General features: G+C 54.1%; 2 protein-coding genes across 6 annotated transcripts; one reads left to right on the forward strand and one right to left on the reverse strand.

The window, feature by feature from the left end:
• Nucleotides 1-1,480: 1,480 nt before the first annotated feature.
• TBX3 (T-box transcription factor 3) lies at nucleotides 1,481-14,776 on the reverse strand. Of its 3 annotated transcripts, XM_063351237.1 has the most exons (8): nucleotides 14,284-14,772; nucleotides 13,236-13,680; nucleotides 11,072-11,339; nucleotides 9,577-9,723; nucleotides 7,229-7,305; nucleotides 5,773-5,930; nucleotides 3,504-4,210; nucleotides 1,481-2,653 (listed from the first exon to the last, which is right to left on the reverse strand). In XM_063351237.1, exons 2-8 carry the CDS (start codon nucleotides 13,628-13,630, stop codon nucleotides 2,207-2,209), a joined length of 2,199 nt encoding a protein of 732 aa, XP_063207307.1. In that variant the 5' UTR covers nucleotides 13,631-13,680; nucleotides 14,284-14,772; the 3' UTR covers nucleotides 1,481-2,206. The 3 variants fall into 3 exon arrangements, with proteins under 3 accessions (XP_063207307.1, XP_063207308.1, XP_063207309.1); XM_063351238.1 differs by having other exon boundaries at nucleotides 11,072-11,243; nucleotides 13,236-14,776; XM_063351239.1 differs by lacking the exons at nucleotides 13,236-13,680; nucleotides 14,284-14,772 and adding an exon at nucleotides 11,854-12,076.
• A 111-nt stretch (nucleotides 14,777-14,887) lies between these two features.
• On the forward strand, nucleotides 14,888-17,302 carry LOC134522950 (uncharacterized). Of its 3 annotated transcripts, none has more exons than XR_010073181.1 (3): nucleotides 14,888-15,065; nucleotides 15,819-15,879; nucleotides 16,813-17,302. XR_010073181.1 is itself a non-coding variant. In XM_063351241.1 (3 exons), exons 1-3 carry the CDS (start codon nucleotides 15,017-15,019, stop codon nucleotides 17,197-17,199), a joined length of 504 nt encoding a protein of 167 aa, XP_063207311.1. In that variant the 5' UTR covers nucleotides 14,888-15,016; the 3' UTR covers nucleotides 17,200-17,302. The 3 variants fall into 3 exon arrangements, 2 of the variants coding, with proteins under 2 accessions (XP_063207311.1, XP_063207310.1); XM_063351241.1 differs by having other exon boundaries at nucleotides 15,812-15,879; XM_063351240.1 differs by having other exon boundaries at nucleotides 15,819-16,039.
• Nucleotides 17,303-17,664: the final 362 nt, after the last annotated feature.

The following is a 17,664-nucleotide window of genomic DNA, read 5'->3' on the forward strand; positions in this document are numbered from 1 at the left end:
CAAACGCCACTTAATATTGTTCCATTAAAAGAGGTGACTTAGTAGCCTCTGGATCGACTTTAAAAGCGAGAGGGATGAAGAGGGAGAAGGTACATTAAACAGCTCGCTTAAAACTCGTACTTCCCCACCAACAATGCAAACGGCACCATCCCGACTGGTTCGTACTGGCTCCTTCCAGGGGAAATATCTCAATATTGGGAAGGGGATGGGGGGTGGAGGAGAAAGGCAGAGGAGGGATATATATCTTTCAACCCCTCCATCCTCCCAGGCGCTTTCGGGAGGGTTGGGGGTGAAAGCATTTCACAGGACGCCCAAGACATTTCAATAAAAATTTATTGAAACTTCAGTGACTTTTAAAAGGGAAAAAAAAAAATTACAGAAAAAAAAAAATCAAGAACTTCTCAACATTTATATAACACAAAATATACCTTCATTTTTTTTTTTTCCTTTGAACCAGCTCTGAGCACCTGACTTTCAAGCCAAGAAAATATGCACTCACTCAAACAAAGACAACAATAAGCACAGTAGTAAAACTCCATCGTGGGGCTGGGGTTGGTTTTTTTTTTTTGACACACCAAGGAAACGGGGGAAAAAATAATACAAAGTAAAGAAAAATCCTAGAATCTTCATCTTTTTTTTTTTCTTTTCTCTCAAGCCACTGGAGAAGCCTGTTGTCGTGTATTAACGTATATAATTTTTTTTTTGTTGACATTTTATACGGAAAGTAGCACTTGGAACACTGAAGAAATCGAGGATTAAAAGCTACCATGGCACACTGCTTTTTCTTTTTCTCTCTTTTATATTTTTTTTTTACAGGTCCTTGATTAATTTTGGTTGTTTCTGCTTTGCCTTTTGCATTCGGCTCCTTTACAAAAGGAGGTGGGCAGGTTTTTCTGGGGTGAACTCCGATTTTAAAAGCGAGCCCTCAGAAATGGGGGTATTTCTCCTCTGGGTCGGGGTGTATGTTGAAAGGAATTACGAACTTGAAATGAAAAAGACTAAAAATAAAAACAGAAGGGGGGGAAAAAAAAGACAGCTGCAGTCGTATTTACAGAGATATGTACAATGTCAATAAATTAAAGTTTAATTTCGAGTATTCATATTCCACGTATTTACAAGAGTTATCAAATAATTACATAAATACTTTGTTTTAATAATAGTGTCCGCTCTTTTCTTCTTCTCAGTATGTTTAAACCTTGTTATTGCATATACAATTAAAGAGGGAAAGCTGTGATAAACCTACAGTCAAGCTACAGACGTTTTTAGATAAAATAAATTCACTTTTTTCTTTTTTTTCCTTTCCAACTACACTTCTTACCGTTGTTGCTACAGGAAGGATGTTTAAGGTAGAGGGACGAGGGTCTTATTTTTGTTTTTATTATTAATATTTTTTTTTCCCTGGGATTTGAAACGAGCATTAAAAATAAACAACAAAACCCCACCGAAATAAAAAAATTACCCCACCCCCCCCCCCAAAAAAAAAGCAGACTACTATGGAACATGCAAAAAAAGCCACGGACTGGCTCTCAGACATCACAATAATATTTTAAACACACAGCTTCCCTTAATATTGACCAAGGGGGGTGTCGTTAACAACCCACCCAGGAAACAACTGTTGAAGAACCGATATGCGAGTTACTTACACACTTTTCTTCCGGAACGAAAAAAAAAAAAAAAGTCACTTCTCTTACTGAATTTTTATTCATACGTTTGTTTGATTTTTTTGTCGTTGTTTTATTTTTGCTTTTAAGGTGGTTTTTTTTTCCTTTTTTTTTGTGTTTTTTTTTTGTTTTGTTTTGTTTCGTTTTTACACAGTTTAAAAAATAAAAATAAAAAGGAAAGGAGGATGCCACAGCCCCACGGGTGACCCGGCCGGGCCAGTCTGCTCCGACCCAGCTCTCCCACCTCGGCTCCGCTCCCCCATCCCCGACCCCCTCCCTCCCCTCACGCCTCCCCCCCCCCCCCCCTCCCGCCCGCCCCTGCTTCGCCAGATACCTTTTTGCTGATAAGAGCGCACACAACGCCGGGGGACTTTATATTAAAAAAAAAAAAAAAAAAAAAGAGAAAGGGGAAAGAAAAATAAAATAAAAGAGGGGGTAAAAAAAAAAAACAACTCGCGGGTGAAGGATGTGGTTTCTTTCAAACAAAGTGCACTGCGAGACTGATTTGAAATGAGCTCCCGGAGGCCGGGGGGGAGAAGGGGGGGTTACGGGGAGCCGCTGCGGGATCTGTCCTGCTTGGGGTCGAGCCCACTGACCAGGCGCTGGATGTTTTGCAGTTCGCTGGTGGCCGCCTCTTTGTCTGCTCCCAGTTTGGGGGAGAGGGAGACGGAGCCGGAGGAGAGGGTGGACGAGCGGCTGGTGAGGTCCGAAGCGGAGTCCAGGGGCACGGAACCGGGGCTGGTGGTCAACCCCCCGGCTTTGCCCTCGCCGGAACCGGTGGCCAGGCCGGGCAAGGCGGTGGTGAGGAGGCTGCTGCCGTCGGGGAGGGGGACGGGCAGCGGGTAGGGGCTGTAGCGGAGCCGCGGCCGCACGGCGTTGAGGAAGGGGTGCCGGTGCACCGAGCTGGAGGCGGCGCTGGAGGCGGCGGCCGCCGCCGCCATGTAGGTGTAGGGGTAGGGGAAGAGGCTGCCGAAGGGAGACATGGCCAGGCCCTGCGGGGGGGGGTGCGGGGGGGAAGGGAAGGAGAGAGAAAGGGTTACCGGCCTGCACATCCCCCTCCCCACACACCGGGGGATGCTCCACGGCACCCACCCTCCCCCCCCACCCCGCACATCGAAAGCCGCCCACAGGAGGGGGTGAACCCCCGTCCTCCCGGTGCCGAGGTCAAAACCACACGGAGCACACAACCCACCCCCCCGCCCCCAAGGCAGCCCCTGCTGAGGCTTCTGCCCTGCACGGCCCCCATCCAGCCGGACCCCCTCTCGCTGGGGGCGGGGGTCGTGGCCCAACGGGGGCAAAATTAAATTAGGGCTGTGGCGTCTCTCCCCCTACTCTCCTCCACAGGGAGATTTTCTTTCGCTGGGGGAAACTCCGTCTCCCTGCAGGAACAGCCACCACCACCCCCGCGCAGGGCAGCCCTGGGTATCCCCCCCCGCGCCGGCCGGCGGCTCCGCTCCACAGGCTGGGACGCGTCCCGCACCGCGGAGCTGCGGGCAGGGGCTGCCCCGGGGGAGTCGCCAAGACCCCCCCGGAGGGGGCGGGGGGGGGGGGGCACGACACAGAGGCCTGGCCCCAGCACAGTGTCCCCGGGAGCACAGGAGGCAGAGGACAGGGGGCGGGTGGAAGGGCTCTGGGAGTTCAAGCTGCCCACACACACACGCACTTCGGGGCTTTCCCACCTCCGACCTTCCCCCCAAATGGGCGCCTGCAGAGAGAGCCGGGGGGGGAACCCACAGCAGGGAGGCTAAAGGGGGGGGTGCCCCGCTGCTCCCCCCCTCCCCTCTCCCGGGACGGACCCCTCCCTGCTCCGGAGCGGCAGCGGGGGCGGGGGGGATGCTGTACCTGAGAAGCCAGGACGTGCTGCTGCAGATGGAAAGGCAAAGCAGCCGCCGATGCTCCCGAGAGTCCCTGGGCCGCCGCCGTGGCCATCACCGTGTTGTCCAGTCCCGAGACACCGGCGGACGCCCCGGAGACGGTGGCGAGCAGTGGCCCCATACCCGCGGCCATGCCGGAGAAAGCCCCCCCCATGGCGAACTGCCCGGGGTGCAGCAGCAGCGGGTGCCCGTTCCCCAGCGGGTTGAAGAACTGCTGGCCGGCCAGGGCAGGGGGGAAGCCGAGGTTCTGCAAGTGTCCCTGGCTCAGGTGGGCCGTGCTGTCGGTCTGCACCGTGAGGGGGGCGAAGGGCTCTTTACCCAGCAGCCGGTTCTCATCTACTTTGGGCCCATCCCTGAGGGGGCTTTTCAGTTCCTCGCCGCTCAAACTTCCCCCCCGGGTGCTGGAAGAGATAGTAGCCGGGCTGTGCCGGGAGTCCGGAGGGGCTTTCTCCGTCCTCTCTCGGCTCCGACTCCCCGCCGAATCACCGGGGAAGAAGTGGCTTTTGGAGGGGCTGCCCCCCTTCTCCCGGGGGTCGTCTCCCGCCGCCGCGGCGGAGCTGGCGGGCGCTGGGGTGGTGGTGGCGGTGGTCGTGCTGATTTTGCCCGACTCGGTGGCTTCTAGCAAGGGATCGTCTTTGCTGTCCGCATCGCTGTCACCCTCGCTGGGGCAAAGATCTGCAAGACAAAGGGGAGCCCCGGGCTGGGATCCGGCACTGCACGTCCCTAAAACCCCCGTCGGGCTGGGAGAGGGGGCAGAGAAGCTTCCTGGCCGGCCAGGGATTTGAATGTAAATACTTCCTTTTTTATTATTATTATATAAATAATTGCAACCCCGGCTCCCACTGCCCGCCCCATCCAAACCGACTCGAGTTTTACACAGCGCAGCAAAACCGGCTGCGGAGGAGAGCGGAGGCCGGAGGAGCGACACCCCCCACAGCCTGGCGGGCCCGGGGGCAGCGGCTCCGCTCCGCCGGGGAGCCCCCGGGACCCCCCCTCCCCGGGCGCGGCAGGGACAGCAGCCTCCTCCCGGTGGGGTTGGAAGGCCTTGGGGATGTCTCTCCTAAGAACTTTGCCAAAGTTTTTCAAGCCCTTTCGACGGGCAAACTTTGAGCACACACACACCACCACCCGCATCCATCACCCCCTGGACCCCCCCCCCCCCCTTCCTCCTCCTCCTCCTCCCCAAACGCATGCACGGCTGCGCTGGATTCCTCTGCACTTCATCTCCTAATTTCAGCGCCCCAGGTGCGAAGCTCTGGTTTGCTTTTCGGGTCCCCTCCCAGCTCCCCTCCCCTCAGCTCGGCAGGACTTTAAACAAACGAGTAAAGCAGCAACAAAAAAGAGGTTGTTTCCTCCTCCCCCCTGCATCCCCCCCCCGCCTCTGGATGGATTAATACATGTGAGAGAACTGCAGACAGCTCCCAACCCTGCACGGAGAGAAATCGAGGGTGACTTTTCTATAACAAAGTTCGGGACTGTATCCAGGGGAAAGATCCTTCCTCTAATAACAGATTCAGAGAGGAATATTAATGGAGTGACTCCAGTTTTGAACTTTTGCCCCGTGGTCTGTCTTTGCTCCCTTGACTCGGAGCTGGCTCCTTTCTGAACCAAGGAGGGGAGGAATGAACGTGCGGCGGGAGGAGAGGGAGGCCGGGGGGAGAGGGAGAGAGTGAGGAGGGCAGAGAGAGAGAAAAAGAGGGGGAGACGGAAAGATGAAGGGAAAGAAAAAGAGGGGGAGACGGAAAGAAAGAAGGGAAAGAAAGAAGGGAAAGAAAGAAGGGAAAGAAAGAAGGGAAAGAAAGAAGGGAAAGAAAGAAGGGAAAGAAAGAAGGGAAAGAAAGAAGGGAAAGAAAGAAGGGAAAGAAAGAAGGGAAAGAAAGAAGGGAAAGAAAGAAGGGAAAGAAAGAAGGGAAAGAAAGAAGGGAAAGAAAGAAGGGAAAGAAAGAAGGGAAAGAAAGAAGGGAAAGAAAGAAGGGAAAGAAAGAAGGGAAAGAAAGAAGGGAAAGAAGGCCGGAGAGGGAGGGGAAAAGAACAGAGATAAAGAAGAGAAAGAAACAAGAGGAGAGCGCAAAGAGAGAAAACAGAGGAAAGAAGGAAAGATGAAGGAAAGAAGGAAGGAAGGAAGAAACGCTGGTGCCAGTGGACAGGGGTGCAGGCCGGGATCCGTCCTCTCACAGAGCCGGCACCCAGGCTCTCCCCGAGGGGACGCAGCAGGGTCTGGGGGCCACAGGTCTCACCTTTGAGGCTGGAGGTGCCGACAGCGGGCACGGCGGGGCAGGAGGACTGGGCGAAGCACTTGAAGGCCGTCTGCTCGTTGGACGACTCGTCCGAGGTGGGGTTTTCCTTCTTCTGCCTCTCATCGTACACCCGCATGGACTGCAGGGTCAGCTGCTTCCTGCGGGCACACGCACCCGCTAGGCGAGCGGACCCCAGCAAGCCCCCAGGACCCCCCCCAAGACCCCCCCATCCCTTCCTGAGTCCCTGTCTGGGGATGGCTGGGGCAAGGGAATTAAGGGCCAAGGTCCTCTCGAGGGGGGAAGGCGTTTCTCGCAGGCAGGACTTGGCTGCTAATGAGAGGAGATTTCTTGGAAGCGTGAGCAGCTCCTCAGCAAGGGCAGATATTAAAGACAAGGGGCGGAGGGGAGAGGGAAGCATTCCCTGGAGATTAGCTTTTAAAACCCGAGGATGTTCCAGAGATATGAGCCATCTTAATGGTTGCTAAGATTGCTAGGAAGTGGTTATTTTGTTAGGCACTTTATGTAATCTTTTCACCAACAATTAACCCGGAGTAAAAAATCTATTTATATTTAGAGAGAAATTAGAAATCATTTCCGTCCTGTGGCTCCAGCGTTGGCTTTATTTTCACACTGACGGACAAGAGGAGCTGGGGGGTGTGTGTGTGTGCTGGGCTCAGTGCTGAGCAGGGAGAGAGGCCTCTTGTTTTACATTACATTCTCTCCCCCCCCCCTATTTTTTTTGTTGTTAAAAAAAAAAAAAAGACAGGAACAGATTTATTCATTAGCCAAACCCAAGCGCAAATAGCTAAAATATCCTCTCTCCTGTAACAAAACAAAGCAAAGACGTATCCCCCATCAAAGAAAAAAAAATAATAATCATCCCTTCTCTATTTTCTCCATTCTTAAAAAATAAAAAGCGGGAGTCGCATTAAAATGAGTTCTCTCCCTCTGTCTACCTGGGGTACAAACTGTATCCTACTGTTTTTGGAAAAAATAAAGAATCTTCTATCATTAATTACTTCCATATTCACGAGACACCTCTGTCAAAACAGTTTATTTATATGTTTCTCCTCCACACTTTAGTCTTTTCAATACAGTCCCCAGGAAAACACCAGAGGAGATTCAACCAGCGATCAGCGCTGCCCTCACTTCTCCCTCTTTAGTCCCAGATACGCACTATAATGTAATGTTCCTCTCAAAATTTTGAAGGAAACTTCTTTCTCTAGTGATAATTGCTTAATGTACCACCATCCCTTTGGCCAGCCGTCCCCTCCGATGTGAAAAATAACCATGGCAAGCAGAACAGAATTCCCCTGCAATCAGTTTGGCGTTATTAATGACAAGATCCTTACGAATTTTGGAGGCCAGGCGAGGTGATTTTTGACCTCTGCTCACGTTCAGAGCTTTACACACAAAAACCAAACGAGGCGCCTATATATAATCTGTCCAGACTCACCTTTTTTCCCTCCTTCCATTCCCGGTGTCCCGAAAACCTTTGGCAAAGGGGTTGTTGTCAATTTTTAATTGAGTGATCTAGAGGATGGAGAGAAAAAAAAAAAATAGGCAGGGTGTTGGGGCAGAAATCAGGAGATTTAATGTTAAAAAACAACAGTAAAAAAAACTCTCTCCCCAGTTCCCCCAGCACCGGCAGGACCCCAGCATGAGCAGGACAGGGCAGGGGGCAAAGGTCCCTCATTTTGGGGTGAATCTCTGTGTTTTCCCGACTGTTTGGAGGCAGGTTGCCCCCAATGCCCCGTCCGGGCCGACCGGTGACCGGGGCTGTGGTGGCAATGAAAGAGCCCCGTGTCGCTGCCACCGCATCGGAATTAATTTAGCCGTGCAATGCAATCCATGCAAGTTATGCCTGCGCTTAAAACTCTTTAAATGCCATAATTAAACCGCAAAGGAATCATGCCCACCCCGTTGCTATAATAAAATACTTTATATAATGGCGTTATGCTCCGCGTGTGCGTGTGTATTGGGGCGCCGGGGGTGCCAGGAGCCAGTTCATTTCATTTTTTGGGGGGTGCGGGGGTGTAAGTTTTTTGGTGAACGCTTGGAGGTTTCCTCGGGATTCGGGTTAACGCAGGGAATGGCTGTTTCTTCCTGCGTTTGGATGGATCGGGAGGGGAGGGGGGGGGGAGTTCGGGGCGCCCTGTAAGTCCCCGTACCTGCGCGTACCATGCGCGGAGGCGGATTCAAAGCCCGGCCGGGGGCTCCCCTCGCTATAAGGGGATGCGGGCGGAGGGGACGGGGATGCCGCTTGCCAGCCTCACCCCCCCCCCAGCTCCCGGTCCTGGATAGGGCTGGAAGCGCCACAACGCTCCGATTTGAGAGGAGAGCAAGACCCCGAAAAGCAAACCCTGAGTGCGGGGCAGGACCGGCCCCGGCTCCCGAGTTACACCCTCCACACCCCCCCCAACCTCCGCCGCCGCACACGCGGGATCAGGAAAGAGCAGGAAAACCCACTGCTAAAAACCAGCAGGATTTTTTTTTAATCCAGGTGATCCCGGCCCTGCCTTCTGACCTGCCGGCAGGGCAGCTCCCGCAGCGCCGGAGCCGAGGGCTCCCCGCCGCTCCCGCACGCCGCTTTCCAGCCGATTTCATGGCAATCAGACAAACATGCTCCATTCTGTCCTTCAACCAAGCCGGCCCCAGCTGATAGACCGGAGCCAACAGCCCTGCTGATAAGTCCCAAAGCAAAGTCTACTCTCTGTACACACATTTTTCTTTCCGTTTCCTTGCGAGCGCCCGGCCGCAGAAAGAGAGGAAAATAGCCCGAGCCCCGCGGGAGAAGTGGCTTTTTGGAAACCGAGGGCAGAAGGGTGCAGGATCCCCCCAACCCCTCCTCTTCATCCCTTAATTTTTAACAGAGAAGGATGTGAGGGGGCAGAGAGAGGCACGGGGAAGCTGCAGCGAGCGGGCGCCGCACATCCAGACCCTCTGCGCTCAACGCACACAAAGTTATAATTTATAGACAGAAAAAAAAAAAATAAATCAAAGCCCCTTTTCTGGCTCCTTCGCTTCCTTCCACTTGACTTAATTATCGTAAATTCACCATTTGCCACTCTCCCAAATATACCACCTTCGTCGCAAGCGACAATAAACCAGCAGAAATGGAAAGGCAGCGTCTGCAGCGCTGCGAAACTTTCTCACACTGGCTCTTTCAGACCTTCCAGCTAAATTCAAGTGAGATACCCCTCTCTGATCAGAGCATATTTCTGCACCACAAAAAATAATAAAACACTGCAGGATGCAAAAAAAAAAAATCATAATATAATAATAATAGGAACCAGACGTGCGCTCCAGCCTTATTGCCAATTGCTGTTAAAGGAGCTAAAACAGCACAAAGGCCAGGAAGAATTACAAAATCTCCAGCCCCACTGCTCTCCCCCCTCTGTCTTTCGACACACGGAGCCGATTTTTTTTCTTTTTTTTTTTTTTTTTCTTGTTTCTGATGCGTCTTAGATTAAATCCACACTGAGAACAGCGATCCCCACCCCATCCTACCCCCTTCTCCATACCGGGGAGCGAAAAAAAACCCTAAACAGCCCCCCACACACACCCCGATCTCCCTTTTAATTGCCTTCCCTGAGGTCGGTATTAAGAGAGTGCCCGACCCCCTCCCCCGGCGCCTTCCCGAAGTTGGATCGAGCAGGTTTTGGGGGGAAAGACGAGGGGGAGAGAGAGAGAGAGAGAGGAGCGGGATGGGCTTCGTGACTTTTTTTTTAAGGGAACAATGCAGAGTAAAAGCTCTCTTAAAAGCCAAAACACGTAAAACAAATCCTTTCTTAATCTCCTTACCTTATCATTCTGGTATGCGGTCACTGCGATGAATTCAGTCTCCGGGAAAACGTAGGTCCTGAACGTGCTATAGGGAAGCTTGAGAATATCGTTGGCTCGGACGATGTGGAACCGGGGCTGGTACTTGTGCATGGAGTTTAAAATGGTCTGGGAGTGGGGGGGCAGCGGCCGGCAGCAGAGAGGGCAAAGGAGGGGGGTGGGGGGGGAAAGAAGACGGTCAGCTGGAGCAGCACCCCCCGCCTCGCACTTCCCCCAGCCATCGGCACTTTCTCCTCCTAATTTGCCTTCCCCTCTCCTTCCTCCCCTCACTCCTCCTCCCCGCCGAGCACACTCCAAACACACGCACACGCCTTGCAGCATCCAACAAAAAGCACTGACAGCTCCAGCTCGCCGGGGTTAGGCTCTCCGCTGGACCTTTCCGGGGGGGAGGGATGTGGGGTGTGTGTAAAATCCCAGCAGAGCTCTCCTAGGAGAGGGGGAGAAGCTGCCTGGGCTCCGGCCGCGATGTCTTTTTGATTTCAAAAAAATTAAAATCAAGTAAAAAAAAAAAAAAAAAAAGAAAACACCAAACCGAAAAACAAAAAAAACCCAAACAGCAGCAGCTACAATAGCAACACCACCACGAGAGCCTTGGCTAGAGCTAATTGCTTGCCCCAATCCACTTAAGGCCTTCTGCGAAAGGCAAAAATGTATCGTCTAATCAAATCACAGGCAGCAAATGCAATCTTCGGCACATTAGAGATCCCCCGACCGCGGCCACCACCAGCAACCCCCGGCTCGGAGGCGGAGGCTTTCCCAGGAATAGAAAGAAATGGCACAAGGATCGTCAGAGCACTTATCAGCGGGTTTGTTTGATTTCACTCTTAGGGTAAGTTTTTATCTCTGCACACCCAGTAAATGTAAAGGAGTGGATAGACATGAATGGGCAACTTGACCTCTGATTTTGGTCCCTGTTTATTTTCACTCCGGTTTGCTTTACATTATCCAGATTAATATATATTTAAATGTTTGCGTACTTAGGCCTTTAAGCCCTTTATACACATATGCATATCATTTTCCTACGCTTAAAAAGCGTGATCGACTTTATTAAAAAAATACATATAGATATATAAAGTCACCACAGTTCCTAGAAATATCGAGTTGCACTAACGCTGGAAATATATCTCTAAAGTTAATGCTGAATAGCACCGAGAGCTTACAGAATAAACTCGAGTGTTTACTCCTGACCTCAGCTACAGGAAAAAAAAAAAATAAATCAAGGAACACTATAAACCGGACACATGCACATCCCCCTGTGCGTGGAGGGGGGCATTTATTCCCCATTTTTCCCCACGCTTCGGCCACCGGCGGGAGCTGACGGCCGGGGCTGCGGACACGGCTCCGGCCGAGCAGCCGCGGATCCCCCCCGCCGGGACCCACCGCTCCGGCCGGGCAGCGAGCAGGGAAAAAGGGGTTAGGGGTGGGGGGGGCAAAGGAAGGTGTAAAAGGCACTCACAAATCCGTGCTTGTCAGAGATGTTGTTAGTGAGCTTCAGCTTGTGAAAGGTGACGACTTTGGACATCCATTGTTCGCCGGTGGCCGGGCTGTCCGGGTGGATGTACATTCTCTTTGGCATTTCAGGGTCAGCTTTGCCGGCTACCATCCACCGGGAATTATGGAATTTGTACCTACAATCATCAGCCGCCACAATATCCATCAATAAAATGTACTTGGCCTTTTTATCCAGTCCAGTGCATCTCACTTTAAATGGAGGAAACATTCTCCTATGGGCAGAGAAAGGGGGGGGGGGATGTGTAAAGAAAAGACAAGACGAAAATAAAATAAAATTAATTACAGTGTTTAAATAAGCTCCTGAATCTCGGCAGCGCGTCCACCAAGCAATAGCTTCAGCTCTCAGAAGCAGAAAAGTCGTGTGTGTGTGTGTATGTGTGTGTCCCCCGCCCAGCAAAAAAGGCTTCCCCCCACCCTCAGCGAAAATGTTTCTCAGACGCTTAAAAGTTTCAGGAGAAAATGGTCCCTGGGATGGGAGAGGTGCGTGTTCCCTAGAAATCAGCAGGCGCCTTCCCTCTGCCATTCCTAAACAGCAAAGCCTCATTTAGGGCTCTCAGCTCTCTCCTTACTTTCCTTTCCCCCCCGCTAAACAAAGACACGGGAAGAGACAGCACCCCGAGAAAATAAATATCCCGCATTATTCTAACCCACTGCACCCCTGAAGAGCGGCGAGGGGAGTTTTTCACTTTGCAGAAGAGGGGGGAAAAAAAAAACCCCAAAAACAACCCTGGAGTGAGGGCAGGGTGGCCGCCGTGGCTTTCCCAGGGCTCCAGCCTCCCGGTGATAACCCATTTGTGCAGAGGGCTCCCTGCAAAGCCCGCTCCCCTCCGCTCCCGAGTCCAGCTCCAAACTGCAACAGGATACCACAAATTTGCTGTTTATTATATCGAGCGGTTGGCATTCAGCAATCTCAACTTAAAAGGAAACACATGACTTTGCAACATGGAAGAGCGCTTAATACCCGCCGAGGCTTTACGCGCAAAAACTTTTGACCACAATTAACAGGGAAAACTTCGGGAGAGCAGTAAAATGGGAGAGGGGATTTATTATTCCCCCCCACACACACTCCTTGCTGCACTTAAGTTTGGGGTTGTTTTTTCCCCCCCTGAGCCTGCAACTAGTGCTTTGCAAGTAGGTGAAGCTCCAGCAAGGCAGCTGAAGGCCATCTAAGAAGACTTTTCAGGAGTGGCTTCCTCGAGTAATTCTCCTGGCAAATTACACGCGAATTGTTTGGGAGGTTTCTAAGAGAGTCTCTGAGAAAAAAAAAAAAAACACAACAACAAAAACCAACAAAACACCCGGCTGCGAAGGGGGTTTCTCCCTACGTGTCATCACGGCAACAGGGAGAGTTGTAAAAGAGCACGGAGACGGGCGAGCAGCGCGTAGGGAGGGGGATTTCGGATGGGCAAACCCATAAAAAGCAGCGACGCCGAGGGTGGACGCGCCGTCTGCGTTCATTCATTCCCAGGTGAAGGTTACACAAATACAGGGACAGGCAGCGCGGAGCTGCAAAACCTTCCCTGCCACTACAGCAGCGGCTGCAGGACCGCTGGCTGGGTTTTTTGTTTGTTGGTTTTGGGGTTTTTTTCAGCTTTTTGTGCGTTTCCAGATAGAATTAGTCAGCACAAATGCAAGCCTGCATCCCAGCAGCGAGATAGGCACAAGCGAAGCAACTGATAAACTGAGCCTATCTGCAGCTCCTGCCTCACCAGCAGCGACACACCGCTCCAAATAATCCTTTCCTTTATTCCCCCTTCTTTTTCTTAAAGAAGAAAAACTACCCGTAGCAAGGCTGAAGCCAGGCCAGCTCCTTTTCCAACCCCAAATTATTTTCTTTCTGCTCCCGGTCCTCTCCAGAAAGTATTAAGCTACTGAACCATGAAGGGACCCCCCTCGCCCCCCACACACGCTGAGCAGGGCCGGTTCAGCGGTGCCCGAGACGGGCTCGGATCTTGAGCTGCCTAAAACTTTCCATAATTCCAGGTGAAAGGAGGAATTTGCCGGCGAAAGAGCCTTGCTCTGGAGCAGCCAGGTGGGGTGCAGAGACCGAGGAGCGGGGGAGAAGCAGGGTGTGGGGGGAAAGGCACAAACCCCCGACCCAGACCTACCTTCCCGATTTGGTAATCACCATCTCCGTGCCTCTTTTATGGAATTGTTCCCAAAGCTCTTTGGCTTCCAGATGCACTTTCGGATCATCTTCCACCTCTTCTTCTGGCTCCAGAGTTTTTAAAGGCCTCAGATGGGCTGCCGCCTGGTGACCCAGGGAAGAAAAGGGGATACCAGTCTCTGCAGCCCCCACTAACTGATCCATGATGGGTTTAGCCAGAGCCCCAGGAAGGGAGAGGGCGGCTGCCCCGTTGGGAGGCAAAGCCAGAGCCGGGAAGAAGGGAGGCTGATGTCCCAACACAGCGCTCATGGCAAAGTCCGGTGCCCGGTGAGGTAAAAAAGGATGATAAGCCATGCTTGTCCCAGGGATTACTGGATCTCTCATCGGTATATTCATCCACTCCACTCCTCGGTCTTCCTACTGCTGGAGTAGTCCCGGAGTGGTTTCTAACAGCACATCATGAAGAAGAAAAATTAAGATAATAACAATAACAGCAATAAAGCACCAAAAATAAAAAAAAAAATAGGGTGGGGAGAAACAAGCTCTAGACAGCACAGTACATGGGGGAGAGGCAGAACTTCTACAGCCTACAACTTCCCGAGCCGGGGCACATCCCCAGCCCTCGGGACAGCGGATTAACAGGATTGTTCATTATTAGTCTTGCTTTTTTTGTGTGTTCGGTCTCTGCAGGTTTGTTTTGTGGGTTTGTTTTTTTTTTTCCTGAGTGGAAGTCCTTGCGCTGGAAAAGAAACGCCGAAGAAGGGGAGAAAAAAAAAAAAATCCACCGGGTTCGCTGTCTGTTCCTGTTGCCGCAGAAGGGCTGGACAAGCCGAGATCCTTTTTTTTCTTCTTCTTCTTTTTTCTCTTAGTCTCGATCCCCCTTCTCTTCTTTCGCGGCGGAGGGTGACGGCTGGAAGCTGGGTTTTCTTTTTGGGTGGCTGGCTCTCCCCCCCCCCTCCCCCCCACCCCTCCACCTTTCCTCCGTACGGTCAGGCTGCAGAGCAGAGGCTGGGAAGGGAGGGAAAGCAGAAAGAAGCAAACAAACCCACCCCCCCTCGCCGACCGAGGAAGGCTCCTGAGCAACCTTCAGCAGCAAAAACTTGTAGGGAAATCTCGTTTCCGCCTCGCCTTTCCCCCTCTCCAAGCAGGAGCTGGTCAGGGTGCCCTGATTTCCATCAGGATCTCTTCTTTCTTTCACCCTCCTCCTTTTCCTTTTAATTTTTTTCCCCCCTCTCTTTCTCTTTCACTCTGCCTTAAAAAAAAAAAAAAAAAAAAATCTGGGAGAATTACACTCTTGTCTCCGCTCCAGCAAAGGAGAGAAGGAGAAAGAGAGAGGGAAAGAGAAAGGAAGAGGGGAAAAAAAAAGGAGGGGAGAGGGGGGGAGAAAGAGAGGAAAAGAGAAAGAGAGAGGGAGAAGGAGCCTCTCAGCTCTGAGAATTCCCTGTGAGTCTGTGCTCTGCGTGCACCAGATTGTATGGATGTGTTGTGGGTTACAAGGGAGCTGGAGCCTCCTTGATTGGCTCTTTGACGCTTTCGGACCAATTGTGTGGCTCCATAGGCGTGGTTTTGACAGGTCGAGTGGAAGGGGGACAGAGCCGAGTTATAAAAAGAAGGTGTCGGAAACTGTAACGCTGCAGCAAAGCATCACTAGTACTCCGGGCCGTGTGAATATGTCAACATGATCAGAGGGGAGGGAGCAAGGCAGCGCCGGGGAGGGCGGCCGGGAGCACCCGCCTCTAGGGGGGGGTGCTGGGGGCCGCCTCGCCCCCCGGCCCCGGCGAGATGGCAGCCTGGGCATTTCCAGTGCGCTCTCCTCCGGCCGCCTTCCCCGGTAGGAGCTTCCAAAGCAGCCCCGGAGAGGCGGCCGGGGCGCTGGGAGAGGGCTGGGGAGGTGGGGGGGGGATGTCTCCACGCATGATGGTGGGGTCCGGAGCTGCGTGCCCCTCCATCCCCACGCCGCACACCCGGGCCGGGCACTGCGAGCTCTGCCCCGGCAGCCGCTTGCCGACCCCGGCTGCGTTTCCGCGCCGCCCCCCCCCCCCGCCGGAGCTCCGGACCCACCTCGGGGGCCCGCCGCGCCGCACGCCCATCCCCGCCGCGTCGCGGCTGCCGCCGGGGTTGGTGTCACCACACACACACACACCCACCCCCCAACCCGGTTCTCCTCTGCCCCCCCGCCACCTCCACGGGAAAGTTGCTTTCTTTAAACGAGACAGGACCTCCAGGCCAGGGGGCCGGGAGCTCTCCTTCCCCCCCCCCACCCGCAAATCTGGGGGCGAGCCCCGGGGGGGTGGGAGCCGGCCCGAGAAGGGGCTTTGCGGGTCTCCCCCCCGGCTCGGGGCTCGGCTCCGGCTGCCCCAGCGGCCGCGGCCGCCGTTATTATTGTTGTCGTGGGCGGCTGCAGGCTGCGGCGGGGCGAGCGGGGGCCGCCGGGCTCAGCCGCGGGGCCGGCGGCTGCTCATCGCGGCGGGCGAGGGATAGGGGTGTGTGAGGCGGCTGGAAAATGGGAATTTTTTTATTACTTATTTATTTATATATATATTTTTTTTTTCTTCTCTCCCGTTCTTTGGCGCTGAGGATTAAGGCCACTCGGCTGGCACCGGCGCCGAGAGGGTTACGCTCCCACACCCCTCCTCTTCCATGAGGTGCGCGGGGAGGAGACGGGAAGTGCGGCTTTCCCTGCGCCCGGGCCGGGGCAGCGCCGGGGCGGGGAGGGGGGGCCCATCCCCGGGTTACCCCCTTGCCCGGGCTCGCATGGAACCAGCCACCCCCACCACACACACACCCCCGGGGAAGGCATCACGCGTGGGTCTGCGCCGGCCCCACGGAGAGGGAAGAGGCGGGTGGGATCCGGTTGGGAAGTTTTTGGGGAGACATATTCCTGGGGGAGTGACAGTGCCGGGCGGCAAGAGGGGGCTGGCGGTTGTGCGTGTCGTGGGAGCCGTGGGCATGCAGGGCACGGGGCGGGGGGGGGGGGGGGCGGGCAGGCGGGATATCCCAGCGCTGGGAGGTGCCGAATCACCCCCTCTAAGTCCCCCGGGGGGGGGGGGGCTGGGGGATCTCCCGACACCCCCCGATCCTGTTTGAAAGGGGGAAGATAATCCTGCGGGAGCGGAGCGCGGGGGCTCGGCGCTGGCTGCGCGCAGATGGGAGCGGAACCTCTAAAGTGATTAGCTCTTCTAACATTGCATTTTTGACGCACATGGTTAAGAGCGCTTGGCGCCAGCTTGGTGAAGTCCCTGTAGTAACCAGCGTCTAGGATCGCTTTGCATTCACCAAAATATCTCCCCTTTGGTCAGGGGCGGGGGCCGGGGGGGGGGGGATGGAGAAAAGAGGAGGAGGGAGGAAAGGAAGCGGGAGTAATGCGTTCAAAGAAGATTGGGGGGGGGGAAGACGGGGAGGGGGGAAGTCTGATATGTTTCACGAAGCCAGGAGCTTCGGCTGGGCTGTTCAGCTAGTTATCAACGGAGGGAGCGAGTCTTTTCTGCAACCTCTGCTCGGAACCGGTTCTCGGGCTCCTGTCTCCAGCCGCCGCCGCGGTGAGAACCCCCAAACCCTAATACCTTCCCCTTAAACAGAGCCCACAACAAACGCCCGGCGGCTTCGAGAAGTTTGCGGCAATTTGCCCCAACCGGGCCGCCGTTTTCTCCCGGGAACCAGGAGGTGCCCGCGGGCTCCCGCAGGACAAGCGCAGCCGCTCCCAGCCCCGCCGCGCCCCGGCCCCCGCGCCCGCCCCGCCGGTGCGCGCCGTCGGCGCCGCGGCAGAGGCCGGAGTCGCTGTCGCCCTCCGCGCCTGCCCCGCACCTTGCACCGCGCTCGGCACCCACCCGCGCAGCGGCCCGCGTAGGAAAATAAAATGTTTGCCGCTTATGATTTCCAATTTCGGCGTCTGGCTAATGGCGTGCAAACTTCCGCCAGTTCCGAGTGACCTCCCCGACGAAGCCCCCTGGAGACTCGTATTATGAAGGGAGGCTGCACTAATCTAAGATCAAAAGCGGGAAGGTGCGAACAGTCTTTGTCTCCCTTCGGCCGCCTCATTCCCCCTTCTGTGTGTGATAAATCTACCCTGGCGCCGACTGCGCGCTGGATGATTAATTTGCAAGCAAACAAAAGGGACCTGATGGCCAGCCATCTTAGTTAAATATTGGCCAGTGCTTCCAGCTACTTGTTAGCCGCCTCTTGGTCAGAAATAAATAAATAAGCGAGGAGCAGAAATAAATAAATAAGGAGGCCGGCAGAAATGAACGGCAAAGCAGTGGGGAAGAAGACCGGGGGGGCCGGGGGGGAAGAAAAAAAAAAAAAAGAAAAAAAGAAGAGGAGATCAGAGCGGCCGATGGCGAAGGGCCGGGAGCGGGGTGGAGGTGGGAATGGGGCTGGTCGCGGGGGGAGGCAGGGTGATAGCACGCTGAGATAGCCGGCTGAACCCGCGC

Source organism: Chroicocephalus ridibundus, chromosome 13 (genome assembly GCF_963924245.1).
Source record: "Chroicocephalus ridibundus chromosome 13, bChrRid1.1, whole genome shotgun sequence".
NCBI classification, from domain to species: domain Eukaryota; kingdom Metazoa; phylum Chordata; class Aves; order Charadriiformes; family Laridae; genus Chroicocephalus; species Chroicocephalus ridibundus.

Bases quoted from the DNA above. Each gene is read 5' to 3' on its own strand.
- TBX3 (XM_063351237.1), bottom strand. From the start codon at position 13,630: ATGAATATACCGATGAGAGATCCAGTAATCCCTGGGACAAGCATGGCT. The intron at 9,724-11,071 runs GTGAGTGCCTTT...CCCCACTCCCAG, and splicing joins TCTCTGACAAGCACGGATTT to ACCATTTTAAACTCCATGCA. The intron at 2,654-3,503 runs GTACAGCATCCC...CCCCCCCCGCAG, and splicing joins AGCACGTCCTGGCTTCTCAG to GGCCTGGCCATGTCTCCCTT.
- LOC134522950 (XM_063351240.1), top strand. From the start codon at position 15,017: ATGGCAGCCTGGGCATTTCCAGTGCGCTCTCCTCCGGCCGCCTTCCCC. The intron at 15,066-15,818 runs GTAGGAGCTTCC...CTGAGGATTAAG, and splicing joins TCCTCCGGCCGCCTTCCCCG to GCCACTCGGCTGGCACCGGC. The intron at 16,040-16,812 runs GTGGGTCTGCGC...CCCCTTAAACAG, and splicing joins CCCCGGGGAAGGCATCACGC to AGCCCACAACAAACGCCCGG.